The sequence below is a fragment of the Corylus avellana genome, chromosome ca5 (assembly GCF_901000735.1).
Source record: "Corylus avellana chromosome ca5, CavTom2PMs-1.0".
Taxonomy (NCBI): Eukaryota; Viridiplantae; Streptophyta; class Magnoliopsida; order Fagales; family Betulaceae; genus Corylus; species Corylus avellana.
Genome location: NC_081545.1, coordinates 22,911,343 through 22,934,531, shown reverse-complemented (window position 1 = coordinate 22,934,531; position 23,189 = coordinate 22,911,343). Strand labels below are relative to the sequence as shown.

The window sequence follows — 23,189 nt, the reverse complement described above, 5'->3', positions numbered from 1 at the left end:
GAGGGCGGCGTCTCTCCTCTTTGCTAGGGGCTTTTTAGAAGCTAAACATCGATGCAATGGGCTTTTCCTGCTGCCCTAAACAAAACATCGATGCACCCTAGGCTGCCACGTAGTGTGGCTGTCTCAATTATCATGGACTAAGCAGTGGGGTTCTATAATTATTTATTTCACAAAACTTTAATCCTGTTGAGGATGAATGAATGCTAGCTGTTTTGTTTTGGGAAAAGTGGTGAAAAATATCTCACATTTCAAATCCCCACTTGTGGGGCACTTCTTGTTGTTGATGCAAATTATGTTTGAAAAGTGGGGACTCTGCACTTTTTCCTTTTATATTTTGAATATATTCTCCTATGCCCTATTGTTTATGTGGTGCAAAATCTACTCTTCCAGCATTCTGTGTTTTATTTTTGTTTAGCCGACATTTTGGCTTCTTTGAGAAGAAAATGATTGTAAAGAAGTTAACTCGATTCTCTGTTCGGTAGATGATTTTTTCACTACTTTTACAGTAGGATAGTTTGTGCCTAGTAGTGCAAGTAGTGACATGGCTTTCTTTTGGTTGTTGAAGAGATGTTCAAGCAAGCAGTATACTGCTTAATGATAAATTTGAAGTACGGCTAGGGAGCCTGAGCAAGGTCTGTGCTCAAGAAGGGGATGCTCATCAAAGCAGAATTACCAGATTGCTGCGGTTGCCACAGTAAGTATTCCATTAATAGTTCAATATCTTGATACCACAGTAAGTATTCCATTAATAGTTCAATATCTTGATAGTTGATTCATTTTCAAAACTTGAATACACCTAGATGAACATTATAATAGATGTGCTCAAATCTGCACCTCCTCCTGCTGTATGAATAAAGTGGAGGGTGTGGTCATGGTCTAAATCCCACTAGGTATCTGTGTAGGTTATATCTGAAAAGAAAAGAAAAAACTATATATCGATTTTAATATGAGTTTGAATTCACTCACTTGTTAAGTTTCTCATTATGTTTGACTTTTCACATTCTGTTGGCCTCTAATAGGGAATCAGCCTGTAGTTAGTCTTTCCATCTGGCCGGATGGGGGTGGCCGAGCCACCCCCTTGGTGCCCAAGGGGTGGCCGAAACCACTCCCAATGGTGAGCAACCCCCATAGAGCCAAGGGGTGGCTAAAACCATCCCCAAACCACCATTAGGGTTGGTTTTGGCCACCCCCAGTACCCACTGGGAGTGGTTTCGGCCACCCCTAGTTAGGGGTGTCAAGGCGGTTAGTATATTTCACTAACCGCAATCGCTAATTGCTGAGTGGTTAGCGGTTAATCGCCAGTTAGCTGTTAGTGAAATAGATAACCGCCCGCTAATCGCTTTTTCAAAATTGGGCTCTTTTTTTTTTGGCTTTTTGAGCTTTCTTTAGGGCTTTCAGATCGTTTTTGGAATTCTTTTTTTACCCTTTTTTTTTTTTTTAGTGTCTTCTTGGGTCTAATTGTTATAAAAAGAGCCTATATTGAAAAATCAAAAATATTTGATCAAAAATTTACATTTACTTGTACTTTAAAAAAATTTCCTTAAATATTTAATCATAACCAGTTAACTTTTTTTTTTTTTTTTTTAATTTTTTTTTAAAAAAACAACATATATATATATATATAAAATCAACACAACATATAAAAAAAAGTTCATAATTCAAACAACTGTCCCAACATATATATATAAAAAAAAAAAGTTCAACACAAAACATATAAAATAAGTTCAAATAAAACATTAAATGATACAAATAAAACATTAAAACTTCATCAATCCTTTCATTTGGTCTTCTAGCAAATCCCGTGGACATCAAAAGAAGAAAAGTTATAAACTTAAACATAATAATATTAAGGCACAAGCATGTACACATATCAAAACATGCTTAATATAATTGTATTGTAATTAAAATGTTATGACAATTCAAAAAATGATAACATTCGTTACTAACAAATCTCTAGGCAAAAGATGAAGCTGCACTTGAACTTAAAGGTTGAGTCACATCTATGAATAAATAATTAGAATAAATTAATAAATAATGAAAACTAAATGAAGTTGCAAATAACTAATTTATAAACATTTAATGATCAAGTGATTATATGATATAATCATATAAATTATAGTGATCATATATTAATACTCAAATTGTGATTTAATTACTTTTTTAAAAAATTGTGATTTAATGATCACGTGATTATGTTATATGTATAAATATTTTTATAATTATAATTATAAAAATATATTATATAAAAAGGCGGTTAACGGTTACGGTTAGTAAATCCAATAACCGCTAACCGCTAACTGCTAGGCGGTTATAGCGGTTAGGCGGTTAGCGGTTAATACGGTTAAGCGGTTAGCGAACGGTTTTTAACCGCCCACATTGACATCCCTTACCCCAGTGTGTACTAGGGGTGGCTTGGCCACCCCCATCCCCGGCTAGATGGGGGTGGACAGGCCACCCCCAAATTGCCAATTTTTTTTAAAAAAAATATTTTTTAAATAAAAAAAAATTAATTAGGTGTGATGACGTGGCCACTTATGCCAAGTGTCAAATTTTAATTGGTCTACGTGTTAGTGACGTGGGCTTCCGTTAAGTCAACTAACAATTAATGGATGGAAGGACCAATTTGGTCTTTATCAAAACCACAGATATCTCTTGTGATACAAATCAAAGCCTAGGAGGGAAAAAATAAAGTGTACAAACCCTTGGGAGGTTTTTAATATTTAACCCTTAAATAAAATTCTTCAGAAACTTTCCATCTTCGATAATTTATTTATTATTTTTTCTCATTTGATTAGAATTCATTAATTGAGGGCTTATTAAATTGGAGCCCGTTTTATATTACTAATTTACTATGATTTGAGCTTTAATCGAGGATTCTGAACGCTAGCTTGAATTTAAATAAGGCTCGCAAATAACAAAATTTTGAAAAAAAGAAAAAAGAAAAACAAAAAACAAAACAGAAGGCAAAAAACAAAAGAGAGAAGAATTCAAATTTAAATAAGGCTCGAATAGAACTTTTCATCAATATTTGACTATTTTTCTATTCAAATGCCGGAAATTGTATTCCGCTGAAAACATTTTCCTAAAAAATAACTTCCCTTAAAATATTTTAAGTCGAAACAAACGGAACTTAAGATTTGGATTTGTATTATTTCTAACTGGAGACCACGCCTTATGAAGCGAAAGTCACTAATATGAATCCCCTTCCCCTCTCGTGTGGACATCTAAAAAAAAAAACAAAAAAGGATTTCTATTTCTATATAAAAGTATTTCTGGTAGTGTATTCCAGAGTCGGGAGAACAAAAGAAATTCATTTGGAGAATTAAGTGGAACAATAAAAAAAATTCATTTGGAGAATTAAGTGGAACAATAAAAAAAATTCATTTGGAGAATTAAGTGGAACATTAATACAGAATTCAAGAACAAGATTTGATATTAGAGTAATTAGGCAATCACTTCATTTTTCAAGCAAGGCCTATATTTGACTTGTGTAACACTGGTTCTATCCGCATATTCAATGTCACAACAATCTCTTCCTCCGGCCTGTTCAACAAAACAAACAAATTGCAATTGTCAATAAACAAAACAACCTTAAAAAACCCTTGAAGAGTGTTTAATGAAATGATAGCATGCACTCACCTCCAGGCGTGTTGTTGCTGGTGAAAGCACCTGAATTTTGGTGATTGCATCTGCTGAATGATTACCAGTGGATGAACAATTTGGTAAACCCCGAGGCGATTTTCTAATATATGTAGTAACAACTTGTTCATCACCTTGTGTAAGCTCTATAGAATCAAAGAAAAACACATGGGGAGCTTGACAGGGATCGCTAGAGAGTGGTCGGGTGTAGAACACGTAGAAGTGTAGCTTTACCTCTCTCCTCCATTTTGTAAATGTCTGAAGGGGTCTGCATAAAATGCTCCGAGGGATTATGTTTTCATAGATATAAGCAGAGTAGCCCCAAGAGACAGAGAAAGACCAGTTGGTTGGCCTGTGGTAGCATATGGTTTGTTGAAGAAGACGGGATTGGTCGGCTTTCGCTGCCTTCATGAGGTGGTTTATGGCTTCCGAACGGTTCATGGAAGGGAAGATTGGGTCAATGGCGTCAATGTGGTGGAAGGAGAGGAAAGGGGTGTGAGGCTGAGCTGATAGAAAACCTGTTGTGTCATTGCGCATATCGATCTGCATCAAATACAACATAGTAAATCATATATAGGGATCAGAAAATATATCTATTAATTATCAAATCATGAGCCAAACACAAGCCAATTAATTACCTGGTGAAACCCTTTCTCGAGAGTTAAATAAACTCCTAAATCAGCCAAACATGAGTGCAAAATATAATCACTGAAATGCTCCTGCGAATCTCTCTCAATACAAGAGTCTAACTTGGCTGCCAATGCCTCCACAACAGGGTAACTAAGAGCATATCCAGCCCCACCAAAAGCCATATCAAACGAGAAATCAATGTTGGACATAATAGACTCAGAATTTGACCCAATATAGTAGTACTTTGAATGGTTGTATTTTGCAAGAACCCCAATTAAATTATCAAGAAAAAAGATTGTATCGTCATCTCCCATCACATACCACCTCACGTTTTTATCTCCCTCCCTAAACGCTTCAATTATTGCTCGCACAATTCGAGCCGGAATTGGGTTCACCGTTTTCGTTAATGTTGGGATCTTCCTGACATCCTCGCTGACACGAAGAGGAGGAAGATTTGAAGGCCATGGTTGGAATTCCGGCCCCGGTGGTCTGTCGAGGAAAAGATATCCCCGAGTTATGTTTGGTCGCCACCATGATTCAACGTATGGTTTTCTGGAGTTCCATGTATTCAGGGCGCCGACAATTCCAAAAACAATGTGGCTGATGTTGGTCAGAGAGTTGGGAGTAGTAGTAGTAGTGGGACATGAGGAGGTTGATAAGAGACGACTGAAAGGTTGGTAATTGTTGGGAGGGTTTAAGAAGAAGATGCAGAACAAAAAGATGAGCAGCCCTGAAATAGATACCAACTTGTATGGGGTTCCATGAGATGAAGGGCTGTGATTTTTTTGAATTTTGCTCCATTTTGAAGAAATTGAAGAAGCCATTGTCAATGGTGAAAAGTTGTTGAACCTAGAAAGATGGGAGATGAATCATCTCTATTTTATTTGAGATGGAGGGGAGTCATTTGGGCAAATTAGGTTATTATGATTCTTCCTTAAGCTTGCTAATATTCTGACAAATATTTGGGTGAAAAAGGAAAGAAATAACGCAATAAACTATTTAGGGTTTAGGACACCATTAGGTAACTAGCAACCTAACGCCCCCAATTTAATAACCTATTCAATTAATGAATATTCATAATGATTTTTTTTTCACAAAAATAATATTTAAATGCCTAATTATATATAGTCAATATTTTTTTTATTTAAGGCTCCTGATTATGGTAATTAAGTAATTAAAAAGAAAAGAGAATTAAATCTCCAGCTTTAATAAGGCTTAATAAATTGATAGCAGTAGATAGGAAAATTCAAATAATATTAATGACATTCTCAATAAACGTTCTATTGTTGGGAAAAACAATTAAATGCTAAGAAGAATAAAAGTTTCCAAAATATTCTTCAATTTTACAAACTTCTCTCTTTATAAGTTTCCTTTTTTTTTTTCTTTTTTTCTCTATTTAGATCTTATTCAAAATAGAAAGGTTAATTTACCAAAAACTCAATCAATCATTAATTTTTTTTTATTTGATTTCATGAAATTTTTTGTACTATTAAGAACAACAAATATATATATTTGGGTGAAAAAGGAAAGAAATAACGCAATAAACTATATAGGGTTTAGGACACCATTAGGTAACTAGCAGCCTAACGCCCCCAATTTAATAACCTATTCAATTAATGAATATTCATAACGATTTTTTTCACAAAAATAATATTTAAATGCCTAATTATATATAGTCAATATTTTTTTATTTAAGGCTCCTAATTATGGTAATTAAGTAATTAAAAAGAAAAGAGAATTAAATCTCCAGCTTTAATAAGGCTTAATAAATTGATAGCAGTAGATAGGAAAATTCAAATAATATTAACGACATTCTTAATAAACGTTCTATTGTTGGGAAAAATAATTAAATGCTAAGAAGAATTAAAGTTTCCAAAATATTCTTCAATTTTACAAACTTCTCTCTTTATAAGTTTCCATTTTTTTTTCTTTTTTTCTCTATTTAGATCTTATTCAAAATAGAAAGGTTAATTTACCAAAAACGCAATCAATCATTAATTTTTTTTATTTGATTACATGAAATATTTTTACTATTAAGAACAACATATATATATCCCATTTTATTTTGAACCTTGGACAATTGTGTAGCATAATATCGGATCAATCTGGTTTTTTTTTTTTTTCCTGATAAAATCATGCTTTCTCATTAAGCAACTCAAAGGGATGGAGCAATTTGCTCCATCAATAAAATCTCGTTGATACATGCAGGGGCAGGGGGCTGATCAAGCTATTTTTTATCTATCACACGCAACGTAGCAATTCTAGATAATGCATGTGCAGTTCGATTCCCTAATTCCCTGCGAACATACATCATTTGCCATCTAGGAAAGGCTCGCAGCTCGCCCTTGAAGGTGGGGTTGATAATGGCCACAATGGCTGAATCATCGATGAGGGCAACCAATTCTCATTCTAATTTGTAGAACTAGCAACTAGCAAGAGATCATAGATTAGCAATATTAATAACACCAGTCAACATTAATTAACGAGATTAAAGACAAATCACACTTCTATTAATCATTCACACCAAAATGAGTAATTTCGAAACCTATCAAAAGAAAATTGAAAAGCATTCTGTTTTTTACCAGAAAATTAATATTTCGTCTTATTGGAGACTCCCACAATCAAAACACCTCAGTAGCATTTGTATATTGCCTGGATATTTAAGTGCTTACCAAACTTAAAAATTGACAAAGCCCTTTTCTAGGGGTTAAAAAGCTGGCACCTTAGTTGGAATCTTTTAAATATGCCATATCACCTTTTTTTTTTTTGGTTTTGTTTTTCTACGCTCTCGTTAGACCTTTCATATTCTTGTTTTTTTTTTTCTATTGACAATTTTAGTATATATAAAGAGCTTTATTATTATTATTATTTTTTAAGTATTTATAAAGTAGGAGGCCTTTGGGTTTAGCCGAGGGCCGCACTACCATTGAGCCGGCCGCACCTAGAGGAAAAAAGTTGCAAGGAATACTCGGTTTTATTCTCAATGTTTTCAATTATGCAGTAGAGTTCAAAAAAAGAAAAGAAAAGAAATAGAGTGCTCCAGTCAACAACTCTTGTAACTTGCATATCCGTTTAATAAAACACGAGGAATGGCAAGACTTTCAATCGACCTAATAATTGCTTATAGGAGTGATAATATATGTTTGTGTGTCGAGTTCGGGTTATATTGAGACATATTTAAAATTATATAGGTTAAATAATTTAACTCGAACACTTTAATTAAACGAGACAAACCCTTCAACCTTAATCTTCTAATTAATTTTGTATTGAGTTTGTGTTGGATTTATAAGTCATGCATGTTAAAAATTGTTACCACTATGTCGTGTGTCAGGTTCAAGTCGTGTCAACACGAATATAAGATTATATAGGTCAACTTTAACCCAACACATTTAATTAAACGAGTCAAACTTTTCAACCGTAATCCTTTAAATTCGTAGTGAGTACGTGTCGAGTTATTGTAACCATAATTTTTGACTTGATCAGTGGAACTCTAATCTTGGAAATTGTCATACCTGTGAAAGTGTCAGATATATGTTAACCCAATTCACCTCAAAATATCAATTCTGACAATATCAGAGAAATTTGAGAGTTTTTTATTTCCAGAGTTACGTCGGTGCCGGACCGCCGGTCATTCTTTTTTGTTTTTGAATATAAAATAGTTAAGAGTAAAATAAAGATTCAACTTGTCATCTCCCTCTTGACAGAAAGAAATGAAAAACTGTCATCTAATTAACATAAACAAGTAATCTTAATTGTCATCTACATCTTCGCATTCGAGTAATTTATATTAAACTGCATTGCATGTACTCATGATTTAATTTAGTTATTTATTCTTATGAAGAAATAATATTATGAACTCCCATCACTATCAAAAAAGCGATCATATAAACTTTTGTGCCACCTTTGAATATATATTTTGTTAACAGAACTATCCAATCTCTAAAATAGAAAGGTGACGTTTTTACCACCCTCAAAAAAAAAACCAAAAGTGATGCAGTGACGTTTGCATAGCAACATTTTCAAAATGACCTTAAACATTGTGACCGAATTCAAAATTGGAGACGTGTGAACAGTGAAAATGTCAAGCGACATTTAAGCCCAAATGTCATTTTTTGAAAGGCGACATGTGAATAGTGCCAACATCACCTTTCACAAGGCAACATTTAAGCTCAAATGTCACTTTTTGGAAGGCGGTGTGTGAATAGTGCACATTACCTTCTAAAAGGTGACATTGGCACTATTCACATGTCGCCTTTTAGAAGGCAACGTGTGAACATGGGCATCACCTTTTTGAAAGGTAACACTTTGCATTGTTCAAATGTCGTTACTCTTAATATGTATATATATAACCAAAAATCAAATTACTTTTCTTTAAAAAAAAAAAAATCAAATTAATTAAAAAAAAAAAAAAAAAGATAGTGGTGCCAATAGCCACCCTTGATCTGCCCAAGGGTGTCTCGAAAGCCCACCCCCAGGGACATCTAGGGTGGCTCGCGGGCCACCCTCTACCCCAAGGGTAGTTGTCGATTTGGCAACAAACCGGTGGCAACCCAGCTTTTACATATATATAGTTTTATGTGTGTGGATGAAAGAGGGAGAAATTTTGAAGTTTTTAGGTGTGGGTGGTAGCCGTAAACGCAAACTTTGAGCGTTAATATTTTCAAAATTTGAGATGTTTGAATAGTAACATACCGGTCACGATTCGCTATTCACGCACAAAAGGTGACGCATGAATAGTATTACCATTTTAGTGGCGTTTTCCAAAAACATCACTATCCCAAACATCACTATTTTTTTTTTTTTTTTTGAAACGTTGAACCCAATTTTACAACCATGCATCTAACTGTTTCACGTCTGAGTTTACATCTCAACTCCCACCAAATCTCTCCTTTGTTAAAAAGGACAAAAAACCAAGTATGTGTTTTTAGATCTTAACTAATTGGAATTAAGTTACATTCCTTGATGGGATGAATAAATTGCAATTGCATGCATGCAGGGGGTGGACCTAAGCCTAAGGTGGAGGGACGAATGTCCTCCAAAATGTTTACAAATTTGCTTTAAGTATACAAATTTTATAGATTTGTCCCCTCAAAATAATATTTTTGTCCTATTTTAATTCTTTTTTATTTTTAGTTTTACCTCCCCAAAATAATTTTTGATTCCTCTTTTAATTATTATTATTATTATTTTTTTTTTTTTAGTTTTGCCTCCTCTTTCAACATTAAAATACCTAAAATACCCAATTTATTTAATTTCACTCCATATTCTAGTTCGCTTCTAGCCAAAAACTCAATTTGGTTTGGGACTCTAATTGAATATGTGAAAGGAAAAGCTAAATAGTTGGGTTCTTTAGGTGGCTTTTAACCAACAATCAGTTACCAATATTTGACATTATTATTATTTGAGGCATAGAGAATTGTTAAGAAAAATGGTCTACACTCAAAAGTATATTTTTTCTTGAACCTTATAGATCGTGTTTAGTTAGTTGTTTATACTATTGCGTGTTTGTTATGTCGTGAGATTAAATGTAAGACTTCTATACTTTTATTTTATATAAACACACAGAAACACATATAAAGAGATTATATGTATTTATGTGCTTTTGTACTTATATAAGTCTGTTAATCTCTCCAACCAAAAAAAAAAAATATCAACCTCCCAACGCCACACCTAATTCTACCCCTTCATGCATGCGTTTGTGCTTGAAGAGTACTCTTGTGTGCTTTTATAGACCGAGTTGGAGACTAAGGAGTTTTGTTATTCAGAAATGCTACAATGAGGTGTAAATGATCCAAATCCTAATTGTATGTCTTTTTGTTTGGAGGGCCCAATATTCCGAGGACCCACTTGGGCCTCATTGAAGGCCTATGGGATCTTATCAACTAAAGGTCATCCCACTGGAACTTGTCTGGCCACATAGACTCGAGAGAAAGCCCAACTCTTTGGTTACTGACATTCCAAAATTGGGAGGGTCTCACGGAACGCCATGTGGGTGCGACACATCACATCTTTTTTCCCGTATGAATGGGATAAATTGTATATAATCATACAAAGCAACACAATCTACCCTTTATTATCTTGTTTATTTAAAATTAAAAAAAGAAATATATATAATTTTTTATTTGTTCATCTATTTATTAAATGTAGAGAAATCCTTTTTTTTTTTTTTGGTTTTATTTTTGTTTGAACATACACGACAAAGATACGTAGATGCATGGATAATGTTTGTCTAGGCTCCAAACTTAGGGACTTTAGCGGTAGAGATTTGAGCAAGGAAGTGTTCCGCTACAGAACGCCGTTGGATCTTCCCAGTAGCCGTCTTCGGGAGAGAATCAATTATAAATACCTTTTTCGGGACTTTGAAGCCAGCAAGAGTCTTCTTGCAAAATCTCAGTACCTCTGCCTCGTCAATCTCTGATCCTTCTCTTCGTATGATTGCACAGTTTATCTGTTAATTACCAAACCAGACAATCAAAACAAATTATATCTTTGCTTTAACATAATAATTAGTGAAAAATATAAAAAAGCCTCCTCAAACTGTCATTTGCATAGAACCCCACAATATTAAAAATTGTTCAAAATCTAACATTTCTCCACGAGGCATGATAGAGACCAAACTTTTTTGCCCAATAAAAGTTCAACTTTTGCCTTATTTTTTTTTTTTAAAAAAAAAACAAAAATAAAAATAAAAAAATGTCTGAAGCAACCCTATTTATTTTTTGTCTTTCTTTTATTTGGTATTTTTTTTCATAATTATGTCATTTGTTTTAAGAAAATGTCATTATTATGAAGGAAAATACCATTTTTCATTTTTTAAAAAAATACTAAATAAAAGAAAGGCCAAAATTAGATAGAGTTGCTTCAGACATTTTTTCTATTTTTTATTTTTATTTTTTTATTTTTTATTTTTCAAAAAAAAGGCAAAAGTTAGACTTTTGTTAGGCAAAAAAGTTGAGCCTTTAACATTTTTCTTTCTCCACCGACTTGACGTGGAAGACACTGATGATGATGACTCATCTACTTTTTTCCACAAGGCAAATTTGTATTCTTCGTCCTCCTCCACTCAAACAAAGAGGGTACTTTAGGATAGTGATGATTTTTTAATTCTTAGTTTCTAAATTATTTTATTATCATTGTTTTGTCGTTTATGCATATTTTATAACGGTGGAATCACAAACATATAAACAACCTTTTTTTTAATTTTTTTTATCACAAACCTACAAACAATTATTTTGTTATGCGAAATGCTACAGTAAAATAAAAAAAAATTATTTTTGGACCATAAAATTTTTAGGTAATAATAGATTATAGGCCTCATCAATAAATAGAGCCATAAAAGCCTACGGTGGCAATAGGCCACAAGTTCCATCAATAGATAAAATTACAACAACTATGAATAAAACTTACAGCCTCTTACCACTTAAAATTTTTATGGGCCAAAATATCTCTTTTTGTCATAGATGCTGTTTCTGGCGTACGTTTCCAACATTCCATTACACCATGGCCATGGGTGATGTGGCCATATAAATTATCAACAAACAAACAGTGACATGTACGTGCATGCCACTGTCAACGGCTTCACGTAAATTCTCTTTTGGGTTGATGAACACAACAACAACATCAATAAATTAAATAAAAGAAACAACAACAAAAAAAATTATAAACAAAAAAAAGGGACTGTACTACTTGTTAATCTTATTACCTCTTCGCCGTATTTGTCATCAGGGACCCCGAAGGCAACTCCTTGAGCAATTTCAGGATGAGACAAAAGTACTGCATCCACCTCAATTGGTGATATTTTCTCCCCTGCAATTATAATAATAATAATCATCATGATATTGGAGTAATATTATAGAGAAATCTCGAAAAATTTACCTCCACGATTAATGAGCTCCTTGATCCGGCCAACAAGATGCAAATACCCGTTTGAATCAAAGTACCCGAGATCGCCTGTGTGAAACCACCCAAACCGAAAAGCGGTCTTGTTAGCCTCCGGGTTATTTTTGTAACCCATGGCCACATTTGGTCCCCTTATACACACCTCCCCGCTTATCTCAACCTCTTGAGTCACCCCATTCTCATCCAACACCGTCATTTCTTGACCAACCGGAATTCCCACCGACCCGGGCATATGCGGGCCATCCTCAGGTAGCGGGTTCGACGCCATCAGATGGGCTGCCTCTGTCATCGCGTACGCCTCCAGTACTGGAGCCCCGAATGCCTCCTCCAGCCTGCCCAGTATGGCCGGCGCCAGAGACGCGCTACAGCTCCGGATGAACCTGAGCTTCGGGTATTCAGATTCCGGGTTACCCAAGTGCCGATCCAATATGATTTGATGGATTGTCGGCACTGCGGTATACCACGTGGCCTTATATTTGTGCATGTCTGACCAAAACGTTGAAGCCGAGAATCGGCCCGAGGCGGGGAGAACCACGGCGGCTCCGGCTCCGAGTGAGCTCAGCAACCCGGCTATGAGCCCGTGGACGTGGAAGAGTGGGAGGACTAACACGGTCGAGTCCGACTCGGTGAGTTTGTAGACTGACCTGATGTTTAGCACCGACGAGGCCAAGTTGAGCTGCGTCAGGGGGACACCCTTGGGCCGGCTCGTGGTGCCTGACGTGTGGAGGAAGAGGGACACGTCTATCGGGTGGTTGGTGAGTTTGGTGAGCGAGTTGGGGTCCGAATCAGACTGAGTTAGCGACAGAGCGAACTCGGTGTCGGCTTCGGAGAGCGCGGCTGTGGCGTGTGAGATTTTAAGCTTAGAAGCCGCGGCTTGAGCTGGGTCGTTTCCTTCTTTTGAGGTTAATAAGAACTTGGACTCTGAATCAGCTAAGTAGAACTCGAACTCTTCTGATGTGTAGGCTGGGTTGAGCGGCGCAGCCGTGGCTCTCGCTCGGATTACTGCCAAAAACATTATAACAAACTGCAATCGCAAATACCAAATAAATAAACAAATCATTTCCGGTTGAAACAAATTAGAGGAAAATGAAATGATGACTAAAACGAATTTCTATATAAATAAAAAAAATCTAAAAGAACCTCAGAATTTTAGGCTTCTTCGGAAACTCAGTCAACCAATGAACAAGCCCCAAATTTTTTTTTTTTTTTTTTTTTTTTTTCTTCGACGTTTCTCAACCTCCAAAGACATAATTATAAAAGCAAAGAAAAAAAAAAAAAAAAGAAGACGAGAGAATTCATCAGAATGAACAAAACCTCGACGGTGTTGGGGAAAACGAGCGCCACGACATCTCCGACGCTTACACCAGCAGCGACAAGCTGAGTGGCGGCACTTTCGATGAGTTCTTGGAGGCTAGCGTACGTCAAATCCAACTTGCCTGAGACCGAGAGGGCTCGCCGTGATGCGAACTCTCTGGCGGCACTTGTCAACAATCCGGTGAGTGTTTGATTCTCCATTTTTTTTTTTAAGTGGGAGATAAGCTTAATGGATTGCTTTAGAGATTGAGATGAGAAGAAGAGGTACACGCAGAAACGGTGAATATATATATATAGGACCAACTTGAATCGACACGGAAAATGATTCTTTCCATTCAAAATGAATTGGATAATATACAATTAGTTATAGTGGAGATGTATTTTTATCTTTTCACTTTTTGAGTGAACAAAAACACATTTTCATTATAATTAACTAGATATTATCCAGTTCATTTGAAATAGAGAGGATCCTAATTCATCAACACAGGCAATACTTTAGGGAGGTTAGCAACGTCATAAGATTTTAGAGGTTGGATTAATGAGATGAGATCTTATACTCCGCACGCTCTTATAGTCAAACTCTCGGCGATTGACATTTGATTTGGTTAGCAACTGATCAACCGATAGTTTGACTTGTAAGTTAAGAGCATTCCCAACAGCTTCCTCGTCATTTTCTCTAAGTTTAGGGAATCAAATTACTTTTTGCCTTTCTATTCAAATACACTCCACAATAACTTCCCTTTATATTTCCTATAACATTAAAATATTATTTGTTTTACTTTTGTTTTGTTTTGAGAAACCAGAACCGGAACTGGAACCCCGGTTACCGGCCGGTTCCGGTTTTACCCGGTCCGGTATAACTGGTTTTTTAAGAATTTTTTTTTTAATTTTTTAATTTTGGCTTATTTCAGGTATTGAGCCTAAAATAAGCCCATTTTTTTTTTCATAAGTTGACTCCTTTTTTTTTTTTAAAAAAAAAAAAATTATTAGTCTTTTTTGTCTAAATTAAAGGAGCTTTGTTGTGATTGTTCCAAATAATTATTACAACAATAAATATAAACTACCAACAATAAATACTTTATATATATATATATATATTCAAACAGTCTATTTCATTGAGAGCCTAAGAAATTGTAAGAACCAAAATTTATGCAAAGAAAGGCATCAAATAAGTGACCCAGTTGACCAAATTTCCAGATGCTTAAGAACCCAACATCAGAAAATGAACAACTACTACAATCAACCCAATAAACCCAACATCAGAATTCCATCAAATCTTGTTTAGATGTTAATATTATACACTAAAGTAACAATATATATAAATAATACAACAATAAATATAAACTACCAACAATAAATATATATGTATATAAATATTAAAACAATATATTTCTTTGTTTTCCATTTTTCCTACTCTCCAAACTGATTGTCTGAAAATTTCAACGTAGCATAATATATATATATATATATATATATATTATTAAATAAAATGAAAACCTGGTTCCCGGTTTCTTGGTTTTGGTTCCCGGTTTCCCGGTAAAAACCGAGTACCAAAAACCGGGTATTGGAACCGGGGTACCCGGTTTTTGGATTTTTCAAACCGGAACCGGAACCGGGTCCCCGGTTTCCCGGTAATTTTTGACACCCCTAGCAAATATGATCAGTGGACCCTTAATTCATACACCAAAAACTTGTGGGATCACCACTAAACAAGTTTTAACTAGAAAGGAAAAATACACACCTTAGCACTTGGAAGTCGGATACTTAATTAGGACAATTTTGCCTCCAGTGCCCTGCTTCACCACAATGCAAAATATTTCCCTTTGGTGCATTAAAATACTAAGTGCCTTGTCCAAGAATTATGCCTAAACTATTTTCAAAACGTTTTAATATCCTATTAAAGCATAATAACAAAGGCAACACTTATCCACTTTATTCAAAAAAAAAAAAACAAACACGATGATTTCTAAGGAACTTGATTCCCTTGATTATTTCCTATTAACTAAGCTCACTGCATGGACTAAATTCCATTGGTGACTTACTACATTATGGATTTACACAGTTACGTACTTTTCTACATGTAAAACATCTCGAGTGTTTTACAGCTTAGCAGGTTTATTTGGGGAGGTTAGATTAGAGTTGTTCGAAAGGTTGGAGATACTGAGCGAAGGGCTTGTAAAGGCAGCTTTAACATATCATTTGGTATTTGAGATGGTATTATATATTTGTAATTGTCTCACTCATACATGGAGGCTATGGTTTGTATTGATGGCATATATATAGTCCTGGATGATCTTTGCTCTACATCTGTTTGAAATTTTTGTAAATGCCTTGGAAATAGCTAGTTTTTTTTTTTTTTCTCATTCCTCAACCCAATTATTGTTATTTTCATTAATTGGTTTCAGGCCTTCTGATTTTGGGCTAATATTCGCATTCTTTTGTTAATTAATTAATTTTTTTTTTTTATGGGAATATTTTATTTTCATTCATTGAAAAAATATCAAGAGTTTAAAGTCCTTAATTACATTAAAGAACATAAAGCTATGATAAATCATAACCAAAGCTATGAGGTTACAATGTTATAGAGACAAACATAAAATCTTACAATCAAGTTCAATCTATGATTTCAACATCCGCTAACCTATGTCCAAACTTCAGTTATAGAACAAATTTGCTTCATGCAAACTCTATCTAATACATAGGTAGCTCATATTCTCAACTTTTATTTTTTCGGCCAAAAGAGCAAAACTCTCACACCAAAACTAATCCTTATTGACCCAAAGGCGCCCAAGACAAAAAATTTCACCGCGAAAATTGCTCATGAAAGCAGATATAAAGAGAAGTCAAACCCTTATTCAAAAAAACAAAAAACAAAAATACAATAAAAAAAACCAGCAAACAGCTACAGCAATCGAGGCGAAGGAAGCGAAAAAGCCCAACCACTTCCGGGGAGGTGAAGAGAGGCATAGCACGGTGGAGAGCAGACGAAAATAGCGCATCATAAGCAAATGGATGACTAGTGAAAAACTTTGTAAAAGGTATATTCAAAGTTAATAACTTTTACAATTACATTGGTGTAATATATATACAACTTGACATAAGACACAGCTAACCCTAAAATCAGAATCTGCAATAAATCAATTTACTACAAGGAAAAGGAGATCTTCTCATTGGCTAGCTTGGTCTTCAAGTCTTTCAATTCTTGAGCTTCTTTCCTTTTACAAACGATTTGATTACAGCCAGTTGATACTCCCAAACCTGCTTTACATGCTGTCATAGGAGGTTAAGGAATATAGAGAATCTTTCCATATTGAGTTTCAGCTTTCCTACAACTGTGAGATTGCTTTGAACGCCTATCTGCGATCGATCGCATCAGGCTTACGATTGATCGCAGATTCCCCTGATTCTCAACTGGAGCTTCTGGTACTGCGACCGATCCTGCGATCGATCGCAGATTACCCTGATTCTCAACTGAAGCTTCTGGTACTGCGATTGATCCTGCGATCGATCACACTCGACCTGTGCTCGATCCCCTAAAAGCATTACATGCTTTAACACCCCCCCGCAAGTTGATGGGGGGAGAAACCACCAACAACTTGTTCTTAAGAATGAGGAAACGTGCTGAGGGCAAACCTTTAGTAAAAATATCAACAATTTGATCATGTGTGGAGATGAACTTAATCAAGATATCACCATTGAGGACCTTCTCTCGAACAAAGTGATAATCTACCTCAATGTGTTTAGTTCGAGCATGGAACACAGGATTGGATGCCAAGGCTAATGCTCCAATATTATCACACCACAAGACTGGAGGTACTGTAAGACAAATTCTGAGTTCTTTGAACAACATTCGTATCCAAAACAATTTTGCAGCAGTGATGGAAAGTGAGCGGTATTTAGCTTCAGTGCTTGACCTTGAGACTACTGCTTGCTTCTTGGCACTCCAGGCTATTAGACATTCTCCCAAGAATACAGCAAACCCTGTGGTAGATCGGCGATCATTCGGACATCCTGCCCAATCAGAGTCACAAAAAGCATTGAGTTGAAGATTGCCCTTGGTGTAGTAAAGTCCATGATCAGGTGTGCCTTGGAGATATCGCAGTACTCGTTTGGCCGCAATCCAGTGAGTGGATGATGGTGCATGCATATGTTGACATAATTGGTTGACTGAATAGGCTAGTTCTGGTCTGGTAAGTGTGCAGTACTGTAGTGCCCCAACGACTTGTCTATAAGGTGTAGGATCAAACAATGTTTCACCATCTAATCTGGAGAGTTTGGATCCAGAGGTGCAGGGAGATTTTGAGGGTTTGGCTCCACTCATTTGTGTTTTGTGCAGTAACTCTGTGATGTACTTGGTTTGACAGATGTGTAGACCAGATGCATCTCTGGTAACCTGTATACCAAGGAAGTAGCTCAAAGGACCAAGGTCTTTTAGTGAAAATTCAGATTGTAGTTTAACAATAATATCAGTGATCATATGAGGATGAGTGCCTGTGATGATAATATCATCCACATAAACCAACATGTAAATCTGAATCTGACCATGAAGATAGAGAAATAAAGATGTATCAACCAGAGAGCCATGAAAGCCTAGCTCAAGCAAAAAGGTAGAGAGTCGAGTATACCAGGCTTTGGGTGCTTGCTTGAGGCCATAGATAGCCTTGTGTAGTTTGCATACCTGATCAGGACGTGACTTGTCTATAAACCCTGGGGGTTGTTCCATAAAAACATCTTCACTTAGATGACCCTGCAAGAAGGCATTTGAGACATCCAGTTGCCGAATGACCCAGTCAAAATGTACAGCAAGGGTAAGGACAACTCGAATGGTTGAAGGTTTGATCACTGGACTAAAAGTCTCTGTATAGTCTATGCCACTTTGCTGATCAAAGCCCTTAGCTACGAGCCTAGCTTTGAACCTTTCCACTGTGCCATCAGCCTTTTTCTTAATCTTGAACACCCATTTGTTTCGAATTACATTGTGGTGGAGAGGTCTTGGACAGAGAGTCCATGTTTCATTCTTGATCAAGGCATCATACTCTTGTTGCATTGCTTCCATCCATCTAGAATCAGTGGCAGCTTGCTTATAGGTGCCTAGTTCACATTCAGCGACACTAGTATGGTAGAGTTGAAAGTATGGGAAAGCTTTGGGTTGTAGGGAGCCTGTTCTAGACCTAGTTATCATGGAGTGGGTGGGTAGTAAAGGAGGTGATGCTGTAGGGAGGACATGTGGTGATCCTATAGGTGAGGCAATGAGATTGTTAGCTGAATGGGGTGTGGAACTAGAAGTGGGGGCTGAACTAGGTAATGAACTTGGGGTGAAATAGGCTCAGAAAGGAAGGTAGCTGCATTAGGATTAGTACAAACAGGTAATGCACTAGGTAATGAAAAAGGAATAGAGAGAGAGAAAGGAGCTTCACCTTGAGCATTTATCTTGGATGGAAGGTGTGTAGTAGCTTGATCCTTGGCAGGGAAAGAATCTTCATCAAATATGACATGTCTAGACAAATAAGCTTTGTTAGTAACAGGATCCAAACACTTATAGCCAGCATAGTTATATCCTAGGAAAATGCACGGTTTGGACCTATACTCTAACTTGTGCAAACCATAGGGTCGAAGAAGTGGATAGCAGAGACAACCAAAAACCCTAAATCTTTCATAATCTGGTTCTCTATGATAAAGCTTGGAATAGGGTGACTTGTGATCTAAAGTAGGAGTGGGTAGCCTATTAATGATATAGACAGCAGTGAGAAAACCATCAACCCAATATTTATTGGACAGGTGAGAGTGAGCTAGAAGTGTGAGTCCGGTTTCAAGTATGTGTCTCAGTTTGCGTTCTGCAAGTCCATTTTGTTGAGATGTATACGGGCAAGATTTTCTATGAACTATGCCATGATGGGTGAGAAAGGTTTGAAACTGAGTTGAGGTGTATTCTCCTCCTCCATCGGATTGAATTTGTTTAATTTTATAGGAGAATTGATTTTCTGCGAGAAGCTTAAACTTAACAAAATTCTCAAACACTTCAGATTTGTTATGTAAGGGGTAAATCCAGGTGAAACGTGAGTAATCATCAACAAAGATAACATGATATTTATAGCCATTAATGGACTACATTGGAGAGGTCCAAATGTCAGTATGAATGAGCTCTAGAGGTTGAATAGATACATGAGTAGAAGTAGAAAATGGCTGCTTTTTGCTTTTGCCTAATTGACAAGAAGCACAAGCAGAAGTTTTATTGAAATCAAACTTGGAAACAGGAAGGGATTTACCCTTAACAACACGGTTCACTACATCAAGTGATGGATGACCTGACCTAAAATGCCATACTAGAGTGGTGGTTCTTATTCCTATCAAAGCTGTAAAAGTCTTGGTGCCTTTGAGAAGATTTCTTCCTAGCCGAAGTGGATATAGGCCATTTTCACTCCTCCCCTCCAAGAGTGTTGCATGGGTCAGCATGTCCTTGATATAATAATGAGAAGAGGTTAGGATAAAACAGTAAGAATTGTCATGGCAAAACTTTTGTATAGAAATCAGATTAGTAGAAGCTTGGGGACAATGCAGTATATTTTTGAGTTGAAATGAAAAAGTAGGAGAGTGTAAGAGAGTTAAACCAGTGTTCTCTATTTGTAGACCAGTCCCATTGCCTACTGCCACCTCCTCTGTTTGTTGGAAGGGCTGCTGAATCTGTAGGTTCTCTAGCTGATTAGTAATGTGGGCATTGACTCCACTATCCACCAGCCATTGTTGCTCTTCATAGACAAAATTGGTGTGGGCAACCATTGCTGCCAGTTGTGTTGGTGGATTTCTACCTTGAAAGGAATAGTCCATCCGATGGTAACAGTCAATGGCTAGATGGTTTAACCTACCACAAATCTGGCATGGGCCTCTTAAGCCATGAGAAAAGTTGCTACCTTGCTGCAGAGGATTTTAGGGTTCTTGTTGTTGTCTATTGAAGGAGTTCCCTTGATTGTGTGTAGTGGAGCCACGGTTGGTGAAGGGGCGATCGATCGCTTGAAAGCATTACATGCTTTAACAACTAGAACAACTAAACTGGTTGGAAAAAACCAAAAAAAAAAAAACAAAAAACAAAAGGGAGGAGGAGGAAAGAAGGCTGCAGAGGATTTTGGGGTTGTTGTTGTTGTCTGTTGAAGGAGTTCCCTTGATTGTGTGTAGTGGAGCCACGGTTGGTGAAGGGGCTGATCGATCCTTGAAAGCATTACTGCTTTAACAACTAGAACAACTAAACCGGTTGGAAAAAACCAAAAAAACAAAAAACAAAAGGGAGGAGGAGGAAAGAAAGGGATTAAGTAAAGTAGTAAAGCGTAAGAAGATAAGGAAGGAAGGAAGGGAAGGGAAGGGGGAAGGGGGTGAAAGGGAAAGGAGGGGGGAGCTCCCTCCTCCCTACATGTCTGATTTTTTTCTCTAGGCCTAGAGGTATTGTAAAGAGATGTGCCATCCACTGATTATTTGGGTTCTCGATTGGTTCTTTTGATAGGTAGAGCATGGTTCACAACATGAAATGGACTTATTTGCCCCCTTTATTTCTTCCTCCTGTAATTATTTATGGTATTAATATTTACTAAGTTACAGATATCTGATAAGACAAAATGTAATCTTCTAAAGCCTGTCATGATCTGCTAGATTGTTGGTTTGTAGTTTTGAGCATCTGTTGTGGGTCGTCGATCTTGAAATGCACACAATGACGCTGATTGAGATAGTATTTTGGAGGCATTCCTTACATACGTGCCGGCACTTTTTGGTTGTTACGACGAAAATCGCCGAAACCAGAGGCTTCTTCACACGCATCGTGTTGTTGTTTTATTGTTTTTGTTTATTTATTGGAAAAAAAAAAAAAGAAAAAGGAAAATATCGATAGAGTTTATACATGTATAATATAGTGTATTAATCTATATTAAGATATTTCAATAGATATTCCACTGATTTTTTGGAATCAGTGGCGGAGCCACATTAATTAAAAGAAAATTTTGAAAATGACCTCTACATATTTATCATTTAAAATTTAAAAAAATAAAAAATAAAAAATAAAAAAATTAAGAGAGGCTCACTTGGTCTTTTGAAAATCAATAGACTTTTTTTTAATCACTTAAAGTTTTTTATTGAATTATAGGTCTAATGAGTAAAGAAGGCAAAAACGATATATTATTTTGGTTGTATCACCCATCAAGCACTATTTCTTTCAATCATATATAGTCCTTCAAATGCAATTGAAACCGAAACCAGAGGCTTCTTCACACGCATCGTGTTGTTGTTTTATTGTTTTTGTTTATTTATTGGAAAAAAAGAAAAAGAAAAAGGAAAATATCGATAGAGTTTATACATGTATAATATAGTGTATTAATCTATATTAAGATATTTCAATAGATATTCCACTGATTTTTTGGAATCAGTGGCGGAGCCACATTAATTAAAAGAAAATTTTGAAAATGACCTCTACATATTTATCATTTAAAATTTAAAAAAATAAAAAATAAAAAAATTAAGAGAGGCTCACTTGGTCTTTTGAAAATCAATAGACTTTTTTTTAATCACTTAAAGTTTTTTATTGAATTATAGGTCTAATGAGTAAAGAAGGCAAAAACGATATATTATTTTGGTTGCATCACCCATCAAGCACTATTTCTTTCAATCATATATAGTCCTTCAAATGCAATTGAAACTTATGCTTAAATAGACTAATTAAAACACTAAACCATAACCCTAATGTGACTAACTTTTGGTTGCAAAAAATCAAGGGTTTTCTGCCAACCACTCAACAAAAAATTGTAAAAAATCAAAATGAGAACAAAACACTACATTATTCCTCCCAAATTTTGAGTAGCTGGCAACCTCTACCAGACCCTACCGTCCGAAATTGCTGCCAGCCTTCGTCTCTCTCTCTCAGTCAACCACGTGGGGTGGTGCGCGGCCACCCATTGGGTGACCGGCGAGCCACCCCACGGAGCCAACGGAGAGAGACAGAGGGGGAGTGGTCGTTGGCGGCAGTTTTGGACGACAGAGGCTGATGGCTGCTCAAATTTGAGAGGAATAATGTGGTGTTTTGTTCTCATTTTATTTTTTATAATAAGCTAAGGTGTCAGCTGTTGAGTGGTTTAGAATTGAAGATATTATTATTTCTTTCATTTTGCATCAGTAACTATTAAGATATGATTAATCTAGACATAAAATAAGTATTACTAGAGAGATAAATAAAATAAAATAAAATAAAAGAAATTTTTTTTTAAAAAAGTTATATATATATATATAAGCTAGAAGGACGGGTGCAAATTATTTTTCCTAACGTGGTAGTGCCACGTGACGAGAGTTGTAAAATGATTATAAGTCTAGCAATTTTCATTTAAAAATTAAAAGGGATTGTTTACTCCATGATGCTAGGACTTAATTGACATACATAGAGAAAAGAAAAATGTTAAACTTACAACTCGCTGACACTTGTCATTATGTAATCGGAGTGTGTTAAAAACATTTTAGTGACCGACGTGGTTTCAATAACTTGCTTACACATGTCAACAAATTATAAAAGAGTTGTAAAAGTAACATTATTTTAAAGATAACAATTATTCGCACACGAGTTAATTGTTTTTCAAAAGTATAGTTGTGCTCTTGCCAGCCTCTTGGGCTAGCACATGCATCTTGCCTATGTAGAGTACTAGTCACTCTAGTCGCTCCTCTTATCTTTTTTCGCTCATATA

The 23,189-nt window shown here is 35.9% G+C and overlaps 2 protein-coding genes across 2 annotated transcripts; both read right to left on the bottom strand.

Annotated features, from left to right (window-relative positions):
- Positions 1-3,444: 3,444 nt before the first annotated feature.
- Positions 3,445-5,093, bottom strand: LOC132181956 (uncharacterized). The gene is made up of 3 exons (XM_059595172.1): positions 4,278-5,093; positions 3,640-4,182; positions 3,445-3,543 (listed from the first exon to the last, which is right to left on the bottom strand). The coding sequence occupies exons 1-3, from the start codon at positions 5,091-5,093 to the stop codon at positions 3,445-3,447; spliced, it is 1,458 nt and encodes a 485-aa protein (XP_059451155.1).
- Positions 5,094-10,498: 5,405 nt separating this feature from the next.
- On the bottom strand, positions 10,499-13,683 carry LOC132183202 (probable CoA ligase CCL9). Its single transcript, XM_059596604.1, has 4 exons — positions 13,483-13,683; positions 12,145-13,192; positions 11,972-12,075; positions 10,499-10,717 (listed from the first exon to the last, which is right to left on the bottom strand). The coding sequence occupies exons 1-4, from the start codon at positions 13,681-13,683 to the stop codon at positions 10,499-10,501; spliced, it is 1,572 nt and encodes a 523-aa protein (XP_059452587.1).
- Positions 13,684-23,189: the final 9,506 nt, after the last annotated feature.

Excerpts from the sequence above, each read along its gene's own strand:
- LOC132181956 (XM_059595172.1), bottom strand. The coding sequence starts at position 5,093 with ATGGCTTCTTCAATTTCTTCAAAATGGAGCAAAATTCAAAAAAATCAC. Across the intron at positions 4,183-4,277 it reads TCGAGAAAGGGTTTCACCAG|ATCGATATGCGCAATGACAC; the intron begins GTAATTAATTGG and ends TATTTGATGCAG. Across the intron at positions 3,544-3,639 it reads CAGCAACAACACGCCTGGAG|GCCGGAGGAAGAGATTGTTG; the intron begins GTGAGTGCATGC and ends TTTGTTGAACAG.
- LOC132183202 (XM_059596604.1), bottom strand. The coding sequence starts at position 13,683 with ATGGAGAATCAAACACTCACCGGATTGTTGACAAGTGCCGCCAGAGAG. Across the intron at positions 12,076-12,144 it reads GGAGCTCATTAATCGTGGAG|GGGAGAAAATATCACCAATT; the intron begins GTAAATTTTTCG and ends TTATAATTGCAG. Across the intron at positions 10,718-11,971 it reads ATGACAAATACGGCGAAGAG|ATAAACTGTGCAATCATACG; the intron begins GTAATAAGATTA and ends GGTAATTAACAG.